Consider the following 17981-nt stretch of genomic DNA (forward strand, 5'->3'; position numbering starts at 1 on the left):
CTCTATTGTGTCTTCTCATGCATAGATCTGATGCTATACCACACATGCACCAGCTACTCTGCAGACCCAGGCCAGCCCTGGAGGTTCAGGTTAGGTTTGTTTTACTTTATGGGTCACTTTACCAAGCATCTGTAGTGTCAACCTAACTTTGCATTGTGAAGGTACTTAGTTCTCACAAGTTATAAACAGGATGGACAAATCATTAAACTTATGCCTCTTTTTTAATTCCTTGTACTACTGCACCTCTGTAATGTCTTTAAAGCAAACTTGAAAAGATAATAATTTTATGAGATAATGAATTATATGTGTAGTACAGCTAAGAAATAGAACACTAGTACAAAAGAAAAGAGTCTCATATTATTTTCCAGTACAAGAAGAGTTAAAAATCTTCAGTTATCTATGCAAAAGAGCTTCTCTGAGCTATTCGACCCAACTTGGTTGAATACAGTCCTGTTTTCTGGAGCACTTAAACAGCCAAGAAACCGTGTGAGACAGCTTAAGATAAGGTTTTACTGCAGGAAAGTTCAAAAGGTCACTATTTCTGCTTTGTTTTACAGCTTAAAGGACAGAGTGTGGTTTTAAAACTGTGACAGTATGATGCAATGTTATGGAAAAAAAAGCTATATAACTGAAAATAAAAATATCAGACTTTTCTTTGCTACTAATGTTCTATTCATTATCGGTACTACACATACAATTCATTATATCATACGTTTTTCTTTCGCTTCAGGTTTGCTGTAAATTGATCATAAGGGAATGATGTCATTATACAGACTGTCAGTTAAGGTAGGCATACTCCACACAATATTTTTAACAGATTAGATGTTAGATTCTACATATACCTTGAATCTAATGACCGTCTATTACAACCATAGCATTCATGGTTGATAGTACAATTGGAATATTGATTGAATATTGCTGTCTGGAATAAAGGAAAGCAGTACATGAACAATGTCTGCATTGCTTTGTACTGCATCAACTAGCAGCTGCAGTGATGCCAACGCGGGTAGAAAAAAAATATGATGAAAGTTGTAGAAAAGTTAAAGCAAACCTTTAAGGAGAAAGTTTTTCTTAATGAGATGTTCAATTCAGTAGAGTGACTATCCAGAGGCCTCCAAGATCCTCCTGCTGCTGTTGTGGGCTCTCTTCCTTTTTGTGGGCATGCTTCCATTCATGTACGAGTGCACCTCCGCTTATATGGTTCACGCATGCCTAGTAGCATGAAGCAGCCATGTATTGGCGGATTTGTGCTATTGAGCATGTGTAAACTGATTAGCGCAGGGGAATTATGATTTTGTACACATACAGGAGCACTGCCACAAGAACATATTCAACAAGCTCTTGTCAGCCATACTCAAATGGGCCAGCGCTGGTCTGGTGGGCATCAGGAGGATTAGGTGTGCATCTGGATAATCCCTCTACTAAGGTGAGTATCTAATCTTCTCACTACAGGGGGACTGGAAAATACTGAGTGGTTGCCTAATCTGTCACTAATTTAATAGTGTACAGTATGCCTAGCATTAGTGACTGCCTCAACAAGAATCCCACGCTCTGGTACCGAACAATCACCTTAATGGTAGACATATGCTATGAGATGTATGCACAACATGAGGTATGATCAGTATTCCCATGTATCAGAATAGACTGGGGACTAGCATCATGTGCTGTTACCCCAAGAAGCTTCAAAAGAAGTTTGATTCAATAAAAAATGGACAAATTCCTTGACAATAATAGATATTTCCTAGTTTACAATATATTGTTGTTAGAGTTGATGTTTTTATTAAATCTAACATCTAATGTATTAAAAATGTATGGCAGTGTATGCCTACCTAAGCACTCTACCTCATCATCATTAACCTACATGTCCACTTCTTTGCCATATCCTTCATGGGACTTGTCCATAGAGCACTGGAGAATTTCTGGTGCCAAATAACCTGGAGTGCCACAAATCTCTGAAATACAAAAACAATCACACCAACAAACATACGGCAAATGTAATATGGATCATAACATTTTAAATGTTTCGACTGTTTATAACAGACTAGGAGAAAACAAGCAGTTCTTAATTAAGGCATTACTAAGTCCAAAATTGAGCAAAAAGCAATGGTGTTTATTAATGTAGATTGAAAGTGCTGCAATTGAAACTGATCTCTTCAATCTGAAAATCCTTTGTGTAGCTGTGCTTATTGGAGTTATGCACCTATCCATATAGGCTTAAGACCTTGTCAACTAATTTGCATGGATGATGTCGCATCTCCTTCCTGTGAACTACAAAGTCCCATCACCTCAAGTGGAGATTTTGGAAAATATACTCTGAATCTATTTTGTCTTCCTAATTTCAGTGTTGCATGGTTAAACCTAACTGAACTGACCTGCAGCTGAATCCAGAGAAGAGATGACAAGTTGCACTGCAATAAAAGCACATTTAGCACATGTATTCTGTCCAGCACATTGCTTCTATACAGGGTGTATATTATCCTGAATGAAATTACAATTTGCCTTGTTCAGTTTTGGGGTTGGCTGGGCTTTAATGTAAAGGGGCACAGGGCACAGGGATCTCTATAGCCCAACTGATTGTAAACAGTAATACTGTCTCATTTATCATTTGTTATATGTAATACTGTTTGGAATTGCCAAATATAGTCAGTAGTTTGTTATAGAAAAAAAACCCATTACAAACATATGTTAATGCTGTACAAGCTGTTTTATAATTGACTGTTATTAAAACGTATCCTTCCACTGCAATATGCCACCAGCTATGCATTTCCAGAACCATCTGCAAGCTCAGCCTACTCTTCCTTGCAAGCACAGAATTGATGCCCTGCCATACAGACTGCCCAGGACTTCCTGACTTCCAGCATGAGTGATTAGGATATTACAACTACCTGGATGTAAACAATAGATGCAGAGGTGTGTGTGCATGTAAACAATGCAGTTTCTCCATCTTCATCCTAACACGAGTAGATGGTGTGTTCATACAGCTGCCAGCAATTTTATGTAGGTGTGGAAAACAACTAACAATGCTTTCAGTTTTGTGCAGCTGATTACTGACGCAGGAAGAGAAATTACCTGATCTAATGGTACTGAAATACAATATACAGATTGCATGCAAGACAATTAAGCACAGTTTGTATATACAACTAGTTCTGGACACTGATAACCAGCTGAAATTTTACATGGAAAGGTTTTTTTTAAAAAAAACAAAACGTAGATTAAACATTTTTACAGCACTGATATGGATTTTTGGAGAGCATGGAATTTTGCTTTAACATGCAAGCACAATACATCTTCCATATTCCATAGATCTAAAAGGTCTGACTCTACCATCATAATTACACTGGATGACAATTCCTTATTATCAGTTATTATTATAAGATATGTCCTATTTATACAGAGAAAAATTGTACTGTGTGGTGTGAAAATATTTTGTTAATGCTCAAAGCAAGGCTACTGCAGCTGCACCTCTGAGTGGGGCTAAATTTAAACCAAGCATGTTGTGTAACGCCCTGTGCTATAGAGCAGGCATATCACAACACACACTCTGCATATTGATTGCTATGGTAATATGCTCACTAACGCACACGTTATCCAGAAACGCACTGTAGAAAGTGAGTTCAGATAACATGGTCCTTTACAATGCAGAGATATGAACATGGCCATACAATGTATGGGTACAGCATTCACATCCAGCAACTCAGCTCACAGCAACATTCACAGTGTAAACCTAATGAAGGTTATGGAGTGACACATCTTTCTGCTTTCACTGAAAGCTTTGCATTTATAATAAAACTTGTTCTTTATCATTATCTCATTTGTTACTGCTCTGTAGAGCAGCATTGCAGTGTGTACTTGTCAGGAGTGGAGTACACATTACCTTTCAGTTTCTGCCCCTCACGTATTTGACAGGAGAAGCCAAAATCTGTCAGCTTGATGTTCATGTCGTCATCCAGAAGAATGTTCTCTGGTTTGAGATCTCTGTGAACAATATTCTGGGAATGCAGATAGGAGACCACTTCCAGAAGAGCCCTCATTATCTTCCTGTCAAACATTACAGCAAATGTTAATGATGGAAAAACTCTCCCAGCTATATTTGACTTCCATTGATTGACTGATTTAAAGGGGCACTATAGCAAAAATTATGCTGTTCCATTATCCCCACCATCAGTTATTTAATATGGACAGTATAAATGTCTCCTTAGAAATTGTGTTAAAAAAATAGCTCCTAACACTAATTCTGCTGTGCTACACAGCTGATCTAAGTCATTATATCAGCTTAACTTGATAAGGATGCGACGGGATGGTCTGTTTCCCTCTCTCTCTGCCAACAGCTTATTTATAATGCGGCTCACACACTCCAGAGCTGTGCTGTTGTTTCTTACATGTAACTAAATAAACAAGCTGCTAATTAGTTACTTAGCTAGTTACAGTATTACTCCATATGAGTAAAAACTGCATGGCTCTGGAGTGTGTGTGAGCCCCGTTATAAATCAGCTGTGCTATAAATCAGCTGTGGGCAGAGAGAGAGAGATGGAAGGCTGCTAGCTGTTAGAATGAAGCAGACCAGCCCGATGCATTTTTATTAGGTTAAGCTGATGTAATGACAGGAACAAAGGAGAAAGAGATATCCGGGCACCTTCCGTCTTCAAATTTATTGTGCAATGTCCACATTCATTAGGGTTACATACCACAGGTGCATTCCACGGGTGGTCTATATGGTGGCAGTGAGATGGAGGTGGAGATGCCGGGCATCAGTTGGGGCTTGCGACGGCCGTTTCGCGTCTCGCTAGACGCTTGGTCACGCTGTGCTCCAGTTACGTAACTGGAGCACAGCGTGACCAAGCGTCTAGCGAGACGCGAAACGGCCGTCGCAAGCCCCAACTGATGCCCGGCATCCCCACCTCCATCTCACTGCCACCATATAGACCACCCGTGGAATGCACCTGTAGTATGTAACCCTAATGAATGTGGACATTGCACAATAAATTTGAAGACGGAAGGTGCCCGGATATATCTTTCTCCTTTGTTCCTGCAGTTCCAATAGCTGTCACTTCTATAGTGCTGTTCCGAAGTGCACACGTCTGAGCAAACCACACACAAGGAGTTACTGGAAGGGAGGTGAGAGGAACAACTGTTTGCCTGCCATTTCTTGTCACTGACACCTGCTAATCATATGGTAGGGAGTGCCACTCACTAAACGCTGTGTCTACATGTAAAAAAAAATAAGCTGATGTAATGACACAGCTCAGCTGTGTAGCACAGCATAATTGGTGGAAGTTTTTTTTTTTAACACAAACTCTATGTAGAAATGTATGCCCATATTAAATAACTGATGATTGGGTTAATGGAACAGCATAATTTTTGCCATAGTGCCTCTTTAACCACTTTACCACTGAGGGGATTTTCCCCTTTAGGACTAATTACAACATATTATCTATATCTTGGGGTTTTTTCGCCACCAATTAGGCTTTCCTTGGGTGGTAAATTATGCTAAGAATTATTTTATTCTAAATGTATTTTAATGGGCATAATAAGAAAATAGTGAAGAAAATCATTATTTTTCAGTTTTCGGCTATTATAGTTTTAAAATAAAATGTTCTACTGTGGATAAAAGCCACACATTGTATTTGCTCATTTGTCCCGGTTATTGCAACATTTAAAATATTTCCTTAGTATAATGTATAACGCCAATATTTTATCTCAAAATAAAGGTGCATTTTTCAGTTTTGCGTCCATCACTAATTACAACCCCATAATTTAAAAATTAACAGTAATATACCCTCTTGGCATACATATTAAAAAAAAAAGTTCAGTCCCTAAGGTAACTATTTATGTTTTTTTTATCATTTTTTTTTAATGCAAAATGTTTTTTGGGGGTACTATGAGTGTGGGAGGGAAGGAGTTATTTTAAATGTTATTGTGGGTCTTTTTTTATTAAAATAAATGTACAGTGGCTTGCAAAAGTATTCGGCTCCCTTGAAGTTTTCCACATTTTGTCACATTACTGCCACAAACATGAATCAATTGTATTGAAATTCCACATGAAAGACCAATACAAAGTGGTGTACACGTGAGAAGTGCCACAGATTCTCGATTGGATTTAGATCTCGACTTTGACTGGGCCATTCTAACACATGGATATGTTTTGTTTTAAACCATTCCATTGTTGACCTGGCTTTATGTTTAGGGTCGTTGTCCTGCTGGAAGGTGAACCTCAGCCCCAGTCTCAAGTCTTTTGCAGACTCCAAGAGGTTTTCTTCCAAGATTGCCCTGTATTTGGCTCCATCCATCTTCCCATCAACTCTGACCAGCTTCCCTGTCCCTGCTGAAGAGAAGCACCCCCAGAGCATGATGCTGCCACCACCATATTTGGCAGTGGGGATGGTGTGTTCAGAGTGATGTGCAGTGTTACTTTTCCGCCACACATAGCGTTTTGCATTTTGGCCAAAAAGTTCCATTTTGGTCTCATCTGACCAGAGCACCTTCTTCCACATATTTGCTGTGTCCCCCACATGGCTTGTGGCAAACTGCAAACAGGACTTCTTATGCTTTTCTGTTAACAATGGCTTTCTTCTTGCCATTCTTCCATAAAGGCAAACTTTGTGCAGTGCATGACTAATGGTTGTCCTATAGACAGATTCCCCCACCTGAGCTGTAGATCTCTGCAGCTCGTCCAGAGTCACCATGGGCCTCTTGACTGCATTTCTGATTAGCGCTCTCCTTGTTCGGCCTGTGAGTTTAGGTGGACGGCCTTGTCTTGGTAGGTTTACAGTTGTGCCATACTCCTTCCATTTCTGAATGATCGCTTGGACAGTGCTCCGTGGGATGTTCAAGGCTTTGGAAATCTTTTTGTAGCCTAAGCCTGCTTTACATTTCTCAATAACTTTATCCCTGACCTGTTTGGTGTGTTCTTTGGACTTCATGGTGTTGTTGCTCCCAATATTCTCTTAGACAACCTCTGAGGCCATCACACAGCAGCTGTATTTGTACTGACATTAGAGTACACACAGGTGCACTCTGTTTAGTCATTAGCACTCCTCAGGCAATGTCTATGAGCAACCGACTGCACTCAGACCAAAGGGGGCTGAATAATTACGCACACGCCACTTTGCAGTTATTTATTTGTAGAAAATGTTTGGAATGATGTATGATTTTCGTTCCACTTCTAACATGTACACCACTTTGTATTGGTCTTTCACGTGGAATTTCAATACAATTGATTCATGTTTGTGGCAGTAATGTGACAAAATGTGGGAAACTACAAGGGGGTTGAATACTTTTGCAAGGCACTGTATGTAGGTGTAATTTTACTATATGGCCACACGCATTATTTCCTATTAGCGTACTATAAGTATGTGAACAAGAAGTCATGCGTGGATGCGTTACTTCGTTTAGTTACAACGATGCAGGAATCTCATTGATGCTGGGGATCATTGACAACGGGGACTTAGTTCAATGAATGGGAACGGTGTTCCTATTCACTGATCTCCCTACTAACCGGTGGTGACGCAAACGAGCGCAGGAGCATGTGTGGGAGACAGCGGGGAGTGCACACAGCGGTGATGCGGCAGGAGGCGTATATCTACGCCCCTGGAACAGTCCTCCACTGGGGTGTAGATACCTGCGATACGGCAAGTGGTTAATCTACAAACTAAAAGGTCAGTTCATCCAAAATAGAAGTTAATTTTAGAATGCACTAAAGCATGCCATACACACCAATTTTCCTGGTTGATTCCTAGCAGATTCAATCAGAGTGATCGATTCTCACATGAATCTATAGCACAGCATGCCTCATCAATCATAATTTTGATCAATTTACAGCAAAAGTTGATCAAAATGATTAATTGGACTGAAAATCTTGATTGATTTGAGCAATAGTGGGGAGGGGGAGGCCCGCTCCTCTTCCCACCCACCGTGCAGATTATTAGCGCAGCTGAGCTATGTTATTATATTTATCTGATCCTGCCACTTCTCATCTACTCTTCCTCCTGGCAATATAAATATGAGATTTATCACAAACCAATATACTGATCATTCTGAATATAATTTATGGTCATTACCGTGCTTCCTTCTCACTCAGTGTAACTTGTTCTGTTAGATAATCAAACAGCTCACCTCTCTTCATCCTGAATGGAACAAAAAAAAGTGCTTATTTATCAGATTAGTGCAAAGAATCCTGTGCAAAAATAGTTCAGTTGTCCAGATGAGCCAGACAGGTTCCAGATGGTACATCAAACAAAGATTTAGACTGGTTGGTACAGTAAAACCCCCGTTGTCCATAACTAAGTTATCCAGAAGTGTCAAGCAACCAGAAACAAAAGTCCTGGCCTTGCAGGATGCATGAATCTACTTTTACACTTCTTTATACAGTAATAAGCCTCTGTTACATTAAGCTAAGTCTGTCTTTTTGTCTTAATTTGTTTTTAACTGTATTTCAAGTTTTCAACAGTATTTAGAGTTCATAATATGGATATAGTCGGGTATAGTATTATATTAGCTAAGCCTATCTTTAACATTTACTCTCAAGCAACCAGAAACCACACGTAGGCCTCTTGCACACTGCAAGTGATTCCGATTCAGATTCCGCTTTTTAATCAGTTTTTACATCCGATTCAGATTCCGATTTGCAGTTTGCTCCCTGCACACTGCAAATCGGAATCTGAATCGGATGTAAAAACTGATTAAAAAGCGGAATCGGAATCACTTGCAGTGTGCAAGAGGCCTTATACAGCATCACCCAACCCCCGTTGGTGCCGGATAATGAGGGTTTTACTGTTTAAGCAGCCCCGTTTTTTGGGACGGGCAAGGTGGGTGATCGCCACAGGGCGCAGTATATGAGGGAGGTGCATTGTAGGAGAAGGCCGAGGGGGGAGCAGCGGGCACAGTGTGATACAGCCATGGGGAGGGGGGCCCGACTCCTCCCTTCCTCAACTCGAGCCAACCTCCATGCTCCCCCCTCTAGCACAGCTTCTCCAGCATGGCGCTGGAGACACAGAAGAAGGCAGCACATGGAGCTCTACTGTATGAAGACCGGAGCCTGGAAGAGGTGAGTTGTCAGAGCGCCCACTGCTGCCAGAGCTGTGCTAGAGGGGGGAACACGGAGCGGGGGCCCGAGGTTAGGGAGGGAGGAGTCGGGCCCCCCTCCTCGCGGCTGTATCACACTGTGCCTGCTGCTCTCCCCTCGGCCTCCTCCTACCTGGCTTCCTATACTGGGGGCACATGTACCTAGCTACCTATAGTGGGGCCACCTATGCCTGGCTACCTATACTGGATGCACCTATGCCTGGCTACCCATACTGGTGGCACCTATGCCTGGCAACTTATACTGGGGCACCTATACTTGGCTACCTATACTGGGGGCATCTATGTCTAGCTGCCTATATGGGGAGCACCTATACCTGGCTAACTATATTTGTGGCACCTTTGCCTGGCTACCTATACTGGGTGCATATCTGGCCACCAATACTGGGGGGCGGTCTTATACTAAGCGGCCACCTGGATACTTATACTGGGGGCTACATCTGGCTACCTAATAATGGGGGCCACCTCTGACTAACTCATACTGGGGGCTAAATTCTGACACCCTCGCCCTGTGAAAATTTAGCCTAAAAACTGCCCTGTATACAAGGAATGCTAGTAGCAGTCAAGGATATCTATGAAGCTAGCTCCAGCCTCGATTTAGATGCAATACATGCTCGTGCATGATCACATGAAATAGTGAGAAAAACAAACATCTCCATCAAGCCAAACCACAAATAAAACTATACAACAATAATATCATTACATAAAAAATGAAAAGTATTCTCAGGAGAGGGGAAAAATAAACAAAACAACAAAAGAGGCCATAAAACTGTCAGAACCACTGGAATTAGGAATCAAAGAGAAACACACATTGGGCCTGATGCTATTCAAGGTGGTAAGTAGCTTGCAAGATGTGAGCTACTTATCACCTTGCCATCGCGCGAGGATTACTGGCAAATCCTATTGCCAGTTTCACTCGTGCGATGGCCGATCGTTAGGGAGCATTACTCAGGCGAAAGCCTGAGCGATGCTCCCATGTTACAGGCAATGGGGAGTGAGGTTTTACCCTGTGGTGCTGTCCATCAGCACCACGGCCTCGCTCCCCACACATGTGCACACCCGACGAACATCCGCCGCTATCTTCTGCCGCTGCATCTGGGGGTCTCCTTTAATAAGGAGCTCCCCGCCGGCCGCCGCTCGTCTTTGCAACCCTCCACGTAGCTGTACAGATACTGTGAAGCTATTTCCCTCCTGCCGCTGGACACCCGCCGCAAGTCCCGTCCTGCAATTACAGTGTATGAGTCACTGTAATTACTCTCGCTATAGCAGTCCCTACAAAGCATCTTTGAATCAGCCGCCGGGGCTCCCCATTGGTTCACAGTCTAGACCAATGAAAATGGCTCAGCCTGTGAACCAAAGGCGGCTGATTCAAAGATGCTTTGCCGGGACTCTGCTATAGTGAGAGTAATTATAGTGATTCATACACTGTAATTGCAGGACGGGACTTGCAGCGGGTGTCCAGCGGCAGGAGGGAAATAGCTTCACAGTATCTGTGCAGCTACGTGGGGGGGTTGCAAAGACGAGCGGCGGCTGGCGGGGAGCTCTGGGGGTCTCCTTATTAAAGGAGACCCCAGATGCGGCGGCGATGACGTGCGTTAGCATGTTTAGATCTGCTTTCTGCAGGTCTAAGCTAACACTCATGTCTGCCGGGAAGCATCGCTTCCCGGAGGCATGCAAAGTGTAATAGGATAGGGTGTAAGGAACTTGCTGGGCGATAATATCGCCCAAGCGAGTTTTTTTTAACACCCTGCCTAGGGCTAAATGTAATTGGATCAGGGGACTTTATTGTCCCCTGATTATCGGACTCACCAGCGTTTAATGCTGGCGAGTTTGACAATTGCATCAGGCCCATTTTATTAAAGGCTGTATATGGTAAGGATTAGATTGTGAGCTCCTCTGAGGGACAGTTAGTGACATGACTGTGTACTCTATAGTAGTGCTGAACAAGATGTCAGTGCTATATAATAATACAGATAGAGTCTCGTTTATCCGGCACCGACAGGGATCTATTGAAGATGGATAAGTGTCCTTTTTGGTAGCTTGAGACTTAAAGGGACTCTGAAGTCTTATGAAAATTATCTTTTTATTTAAAAAATGTCTTTAATATGCTAGCCCTACCTAAAACGCCGCATCCCCACGGCTGTAATCTAACTAAATCCCCCCAAACTCCCTGGGGGGCAATCCGGGCAGCGCTTCCGTGTGCGCAGAGCTATGAGCCGCAGCTCTGCCTCTCAGCGCGTCTATCAGCCCGGATTGCCGCCTCTCCCGTGCCCCTCTCAGTCTTCCTTCACTGAGAGAGGCGGGGGAGAGGCGGAGATCCGCCACTCATAGACGCGAATGGAGACAGAGCTGCGGCTGAAAGCTCTGCCTCCAACAGCAGCAAAATCCACGACCAAGAAAGTTGTGGATTTTGCGGGGGAGAGGGAGGGGGGAGTTACGGGGGATTTAGTTAGATTACAGCCACGGGAATATATTAAAGTATATTAACCTTGGGGAAGCTGTAGAACCCAGTGCACAGCAGAGCACACACACAGCCTAAGAAGTTACACAGGAAGTACACAGGAAGTGTTGTGTGTTAACATTCACTTTGTCAATGACCACCAGCATCTCGCTGATGTTGGTGATCATTGATTACAGGCTCTTTGATTGGTGAATGGGAACATGTGTTTCCAACACGGATCAGTTCACTAATGGGCGGTGGCGAGGGAGCATGCACAAGCATGACGGCGGGTGACTGCAGCGAGGTACGTATAGCTACACCCCTGGAGCTAAGATGAAGTCTCAAGGGGCGTAGATATATTGTACCCGGATGCATAAGTGGTTGAACAATGCACATTGCCTGGCTGTCCTGCTGAGCGTCTAGCTCTAATACTCTTAGCCATGTACCCTGCACGAGCATGCGGCTCAGGTGCCCTGACTGAAGTCTGACTGGATTAACCCCATGCTTATTTCAGGTGTGGGATTTCAGATACTACTGCAGTCAGAGAGATAAACAGGGCTCAACAAAGTAAAGATCTGGCACATCCAAAGAAAATCTTTATTGGTTCCATGTAGAAGAAAAGAGGGTGTCATCCCTCCCTATTTCAGTTGTTGCACTCCCCATAAAGACAATGGGTTGGATCCTGCATGTGAGACAACACTATAAATGTGATACAGATCAGCAGGGCTGCCAGGACACTGGTATAGTGTCTCTCTGCCTCAAACTGGTTTAACACCTGACGGCCCTATAGTCCCTGGTCTGGTCTGATCACCTCTGGCCTCACTCAGTCACCCCCCATTCGCCTAACTACCTCTTGCTCTCAAGGCTCATTGGCCCCAACAACATAGACAGACAGTAGGGGATGTGTAGCAAGCTTCTCTCACGTTGCATGAGAAAATGGTTTTACAAGTTCTAAGACCTTATCACTATCTATAAGTTTGAGGCAAGTTAAAGGAATAAGGCCACTGAACATTGCAGTATGACAATTTTATCTATCATTATAATTTAATATTATAATTAGAGTTGGGCCGAACGGTTCGCCTGCGAACGGTTCCATGCGAACTTCTGTGGTTCGCGTTCGCGTCCCGCAGGCGAACCTTTGCGGAAGTTCGGTTCGCCCCATAATGCACATGGAGGGTCAACTTTGACCCTCTACATCACAGTCAGCAGGCCCAGTGTAGCCAATTAGGCTACACTAGCCCCTGGAGCCCCACCCCCCTTATATAAGGCAGGCAGCGGCGGCCATTACGGTCACTCGTGTGCCTGCATTAGTGAGAGTAGGGCGAGCTGCTGCAGACTGTCTCTCATAGGGAAAGATTAGTTAGGCTTAGCTTGTTCCTGGCTGCATACCTGTTCTGTGAACCCACCACTGCATACCTGTACTGTGAACCCACCACTGCATACCTGTTCAGTGAACCCACCACTGCATACCTGTTCAGTGAACCTGCCACTGCATACCTGTTCTGTGAACCCACCACTGCATACCTGTTCTGTGAACCCACCACTGCATACCTGTTGTGTTCAGTGAACCTGCCACTGCATACCTGTTGTGTTCAGTGAACCTGCCACTGCATACCTGTTCTGTTCAGTGGACCCGCCACTGTATACCTGTTCAGTGAACCCGCCACTGCATACCTGTTGTGTTCAGTGAACCTGCCACTGCATACCTGTTCTGTGAACCCGCCACTGTATACCTGTACTGTTCAGTGAACCCGCCACTGCATACCTGTTCTGTTCAGTGGACCCGCTACTGTATACCTGTTGTGTTCAGTGAACCCGCCACTGTATATCTGTACTGTTCAGTGAACCCGCCACTGCATACCTGTTGTGTTCAGTGAACCCGCCACTGTATACCTGTTCTGTTCAGTGGACCCACTACTGTATACCTGTTCTGTTCAGTGAACCCGCCACTGCATACCTGTTGTGTTCAGTGAACCCGCCACTGTATACCTGTTCTGTTCAGTGAACCCGCCACTGCATACCTGTTCTGTTCAGTGGACCCGCTACTGTATACCTGTTCTGTTCAGTGAACCCGCCACTGCATACCTGTTGTGTTCAGTGAACCCGCCACTGTATACCTGTACTGTTCAGTGAACCCGCCACTGCATACCTGTTCTGTTCAGTGAACCTGCCACTGCATACCTGTTCTGTGAACCCGCCACTGTATACCTGTTCTGTCATTCAGCTACATCAGCCAGGCGACCATATGGGCTGTAAAGCCACCAAAACCTGCACTTTCGCCATGGTGCGCACCAGTCCAGCACGGCCGTCACTACACAAACAGCTGTTTGCGGTGCGTTACACGGTGAGTTTGGTGTGTCAGTGTGAAGCAGTACCTTAATTACACTACCTGATTGATGTATACACATGCAAGATGTTTTAAAGCACTTTAGGCCTGTCATTTAGCATTCAATGTGATTTCTGCCCTTAAAACGCTGCTTTGCGTCAAATCCAGATTTTTCCCGGGGACTTTTGGCGTGTATCTCCCACTCCGCCATGCCCCCCTCCAGGTGTTAGACCCCTTGAAACATCTTTTCCATCACTTTTGTGGCCAGCATAATTTTTTTTTTTTTCAAAGTTCGCATCCCCATTGAAGTCTATAGCGGTTCGCGAACTTTAACGCGAACCGAACGTTCCGCGACAGTTCGCGAACCCGGTTCGCGAACCTAAAATCGGAGGTTCGGCCCAACTCTAATTATAATTCAATCTATGTAATTATTTAACAGAGACTCATCTAAAATGTCAGGATCTAAATGTGCTTGGACCTGTTAAACGATATTCTCAGTTGCATCCCAGCAATGACTCCGAACATAAAGTAAAAATAACATCCAGTGGTAATTTTAACTGACCAGTGTAAAGGGTACAGGGACATCTGAGCCAGCAATGTCTGTCAGCCAGAGGTTCGTGAGGGCAACAGTTACATAAGCAAGAAGGCGGGCACTGAACTCAACAATGCTTAGAATGCCTTACAGAGACTCGAGCAGCACAATTTGGCTTTGGAAAAAATATTATAAGCTCATTAGAATGACATTCATAAAGCCCTCATTCAGCTGTTGATGTGTGAACTCCTAGAGATGCCCTGTGTTCCTAGTAGTCATGTTCATGAATGTTTACACCGAAAGATCTAACTTAGTGCAGAAAGATAATTGTAATGGTGAACACTCAGATATAGGATCAAATACCAGCCTCTATATACACCATATTTGCACACTTTGGGTATGATTTTTTTAAGCTTCTTCAAGGCTGGGGAACATAAGGGAAACTGCAAACTTGGCCGAGACCTACTTGTTTTTCTCTAATGCCTGTTGACAGTTGCTGTACGTTTATCCGCTTTTCTATATAGAGCAGCAGGTAGTGCATTGTGAAAAGAGCTTTCAGTTATAAGGCATAGATGTACACTGACCTACAGGGAAACGTGGAAAATTCCTTCATATTCACTGGGCATCAGTTGTCCGATGTGTTATAGCTGAAAGCAATTGTAAGCCAGCCCTAAGAGATTATTTCTTCAGAAATACTGCCTATTTTATATTCATGAAAAAGATCTCACGGCAGGTTGAGGGCACAAGACTGCAGTAACACAAACAATAGCTCACCAACTTTTCACCAACTCTTGCTATGATCTCATATGAGCCAGGTGAAAGTTGAAAACTTGCACACAATTCTTTAAAGTGTATCTGAGCAGCACAGGGGGGGGGGGGGGCAGATGGGACATAGAGGCATGTTTGTTGCACCATGACATGTTTCTGCACCCCCCACCCCCCCTCTACCCCCCTGAACCTCTCTCTGTCCCCCAGACACCATGCTGTCACTCCCCACCTTTAAAGCTGGCCACTAACTGTCCAATTTCTAGTGAAAAATCATTCGAGCGATCAGAAATTCTGATCGGATTGGTTGCAAATAATCTCCATTGGTGGACACAATCGATTATGAACGAGTGAAAAAAATGTCGTCCGAATGAATTTTCGTCGAACGAAAATTTGGATTTTCTTGGTGGTCGTGATAGATAGGAAGCAATGATTGGTTAGTTGATGGTGTAGTGAACGATTTTTCGTCCGATCAGAGTTTCTGATCGCTCTAACGATTTTTCGCTAGAAATTGGACCGTTAGTGGCCAGCTTCAGACTCACGACAAGCAGCTTGTCAGCATCTAACAGGAAAAAGGGGTGTCCCTTGCAGGAGAGGCACTCCTCCAACGCACACTCTGGTGTTGGCAATGCCCATTCCCCAGTTCAGGTTGGGCAGATCTGCCTTTTCCCTGCCTCTCCCACACCACTCCCCCGTCTGAATGCTCTGTGTCGAGAAACACAGAGCCGCAGCGTCATGACCCCAAGGGTTGTGGCCATGTTTGTTTGTTTTCTTCACCTTTTGTCTGCGATTGCAGGATGGTCATTGACACTACCTGATCTGGCTAGCCCCCCGGGTCAGGTATTTAGATCTGCCTCGGGTTTACTTAAAAAAAAAAATTATACATATTCCAGTTAGTGTGCCTTATCACTTAGTGGGCACAAACTACAGCGCTAACCTTATCTGAGGTTAGTGTGCCTTATCTGAGGTTAGTGTGCCTTATCTGCAGTTTGCGATGTAGCTTTGTCCATCTTTTAGTGTGCACAAAGCTATTTAGTGTGCACAAAGCTACTTAAGGCACACTAACTCAGATAAGGCACACTAACTCAGATAAGGCACACTCACCTCAGATAAGGCACACTAACCTCAGATAAGGCACACTAACCTCAGATAAGGCACACTAACTCAGATAAGGCACACTAACCTCAGATAAGGCACACTAACCGACTTAGTGCCGGAAAACTCTTTTTTACTCTGGCGCTAACAGTGTCGGCTAGTGAATCAAGCCCCTTGTGTCCAATGCAAAATTATCAATCTTATAGTTTGCATCCTTGTATGTGTAAACGCAATAGGACTCAGTATTTTCTTTTTTAAGCACACATAAAAAAACATACTTACAGGTCAAATATTAGAAAGAAGAATGTGTTGGATTCAAAGCTGTCCTTCAGCCGGACTGTAACAAATACAAACAGCACCATCGTTATTAAATGCTTAGTTCTAGTTCTATGTTATCATTTAGCTAAAGAAAACTTAGGGTTGAATACGATTACTCCTTTATGAGCTGCTGTAAGTACTTCTTTTTGCAATTCATATATAAAAGCAGTGATCAGAGTTATTATTATCATTATGATGGCAGCATAGTAGCTAGTGATTGGCATTCTTGCCTTATTGCTTTGGGGGTACTAGGACTGATTATCTAAAGCAAAAATAGGCCAACTACAGATGCTTAGAGCAACCAACCAGTTTTATGTTTTTGATAGGTTGCTCTCAGTAACTACTTCACTTTATTCTTCAGTTTTCTTTGCACCTGTCTTGATAAATCTCTTCCATTATCTGCATGAAATTTGAATACTCTCCCTCAGGTTGGCCAGGTTTTCTGTGGCTATTCAGATTACCACCCATACCCCTTAGACCTGACAGGTTAATTTTCACAGTTTACCCAAGAGCGAGTGGGGGGGGGGGGTGCATTTGAGATTCAATTTGAGCTCTTTTGAAGGACAGTAAATAATGTTATTTGTTCAGTTTACAGGGAAGAAACTCAAGTGTCAAAAAACGAAAATATTAACGGCACACTTTGTTCCTTTTTTTTCAAGTGAGGCACCTTTATCTCACAAAATGGCTTTAGATTGTTTTCAGTCTTCAACATTCAACATATATACGCAAATGGAATTGGAAATTGTTTGGCCAAAATGACTTTAGATAAAATATCAGCTTATTTATTATTATTCACTTTGTGTACTCTGCATAACATTAGCCCATTTTGAATATGATCATTTCATAAAGTAAATTGATCATATTCAAAATAAGAAAATGTTAATAGTTGCTCCTGAAAAGGGTCAGTACTAGATCCAGTTCTCTTCCATTTATGTATTAAGTACTTAGAAATAGAAAGTATGGTAATAAAACAATTCTGATGAAGATGGGGTGATCCCTTTCGAAACATGTAATAACATCACTCTCCACAGCAAAGTTATAAAATGAGTGTACTTATGAAAATAAAGAGATTATTACTTGCCCACTTTAATCCATTAATGTTTGCCTGGAGTTTAGCTGTTACATGCAGATCATGTCCTAGAAGTGTGGGAAGCAGGTTCACGCTTTAATTAAAGAAATCGCAAGCCAAATTTTGGATTGGAGGTCAGAGGTTTTTGTCCTGCACCTGACTAGAGAAAGCATCCATTCATACAAGAAATCCTTAGTCAAACCCTTGCTAAACGCAGCTAAAGCTTGAATCCCTCTGAAGTGGAAGTCTTTGGATCGTCCCCCTCTCTCCTTGTGGTTCCAAAAAATAGACAAGTAGCTAAAATGGAGGAGCCGATCCATACTAGAGACGAGATGACTGAGAAATGTATTATTATGTG

The 17981-nt window shown here is 43.1% G+C and overlaps 2 protein-coding genes across 9 annotated transcripts in view; one reads left to right on the plus strand and one right to left on the minus strand.

Annotated features, from left to right (window-relative positions):
- The window catches only part of SUMF2 (sulfatase modifying factor 2), a 58799-nt gene that overhangs the window by 39897 nt on the left and 921 nt on the right, over positions 1-17981 (plus strand). The window contains exons 10-11 of one of the 4 annotated variants that reach the window (XR_011026223.1): positions 731-786; positions 2757-2910. The exons of 1 other annotated variant lie outside the window; for it this stretch is intronic. The gene's annotated coding sequence lies outside the window, so the exon portion shown is untranslated. Of the gene's footprint in view, positions 1-730; positions 787-2177; positions 2716-2756; positions 2911-17981 lie in introns of those variants that run through there. 2 more of the 4 variants (XR_011026225.1, XR_011026224.1) reach the window with 2 other exon arrangements.
- The window catches only part of PHKG1 (phosphorylase kinase catalytic subunit gamma 1), a 59102-nt gene that overhangs the window by 4814 nt on the left and 36307 nt on the right, over positions 1-17981 (minus strand). For all 5 annotated transcript variants that reach the window (XM_068268576.1, XM_068268578.1, XM_068268575.1 and 2 more), the window contains exons 4-7: positions 16519-16573; positions 8058-8123; positions 3875-4038; positions 1862-1952 (exon numbers count right to left, since the gene is read on the minus strand). In XM_068268576.1, coding sequence (XP_068124677.1) covers positions 1862-1952; positions 3875-4038; positions 8058-8123; positions 16519-16573 — 376 coding nt within the window. The remainder of the gene's footprint in view (positions 1-1861; positions 1953-3874; positions 4039-8057; positions 8124-16518; positions 16574-17981) is intronic.

This window comes from Hyperolius riggenbachi, chromosome 2, assembly GCF_040937935.1.
Source record: "Hyperolius riggenbachi isolate aHypRig1 chromosome 2, aHypRig1.pri, whole genome shotgun sequence".
Classification (NCBI taxonomy): domain Eukaryota; kingdom Metazoa; phylum Chordata; class Amphibia; order Anura; family Hyperoliidae; genus Hyperolius; species Hyperolius riggenbachi.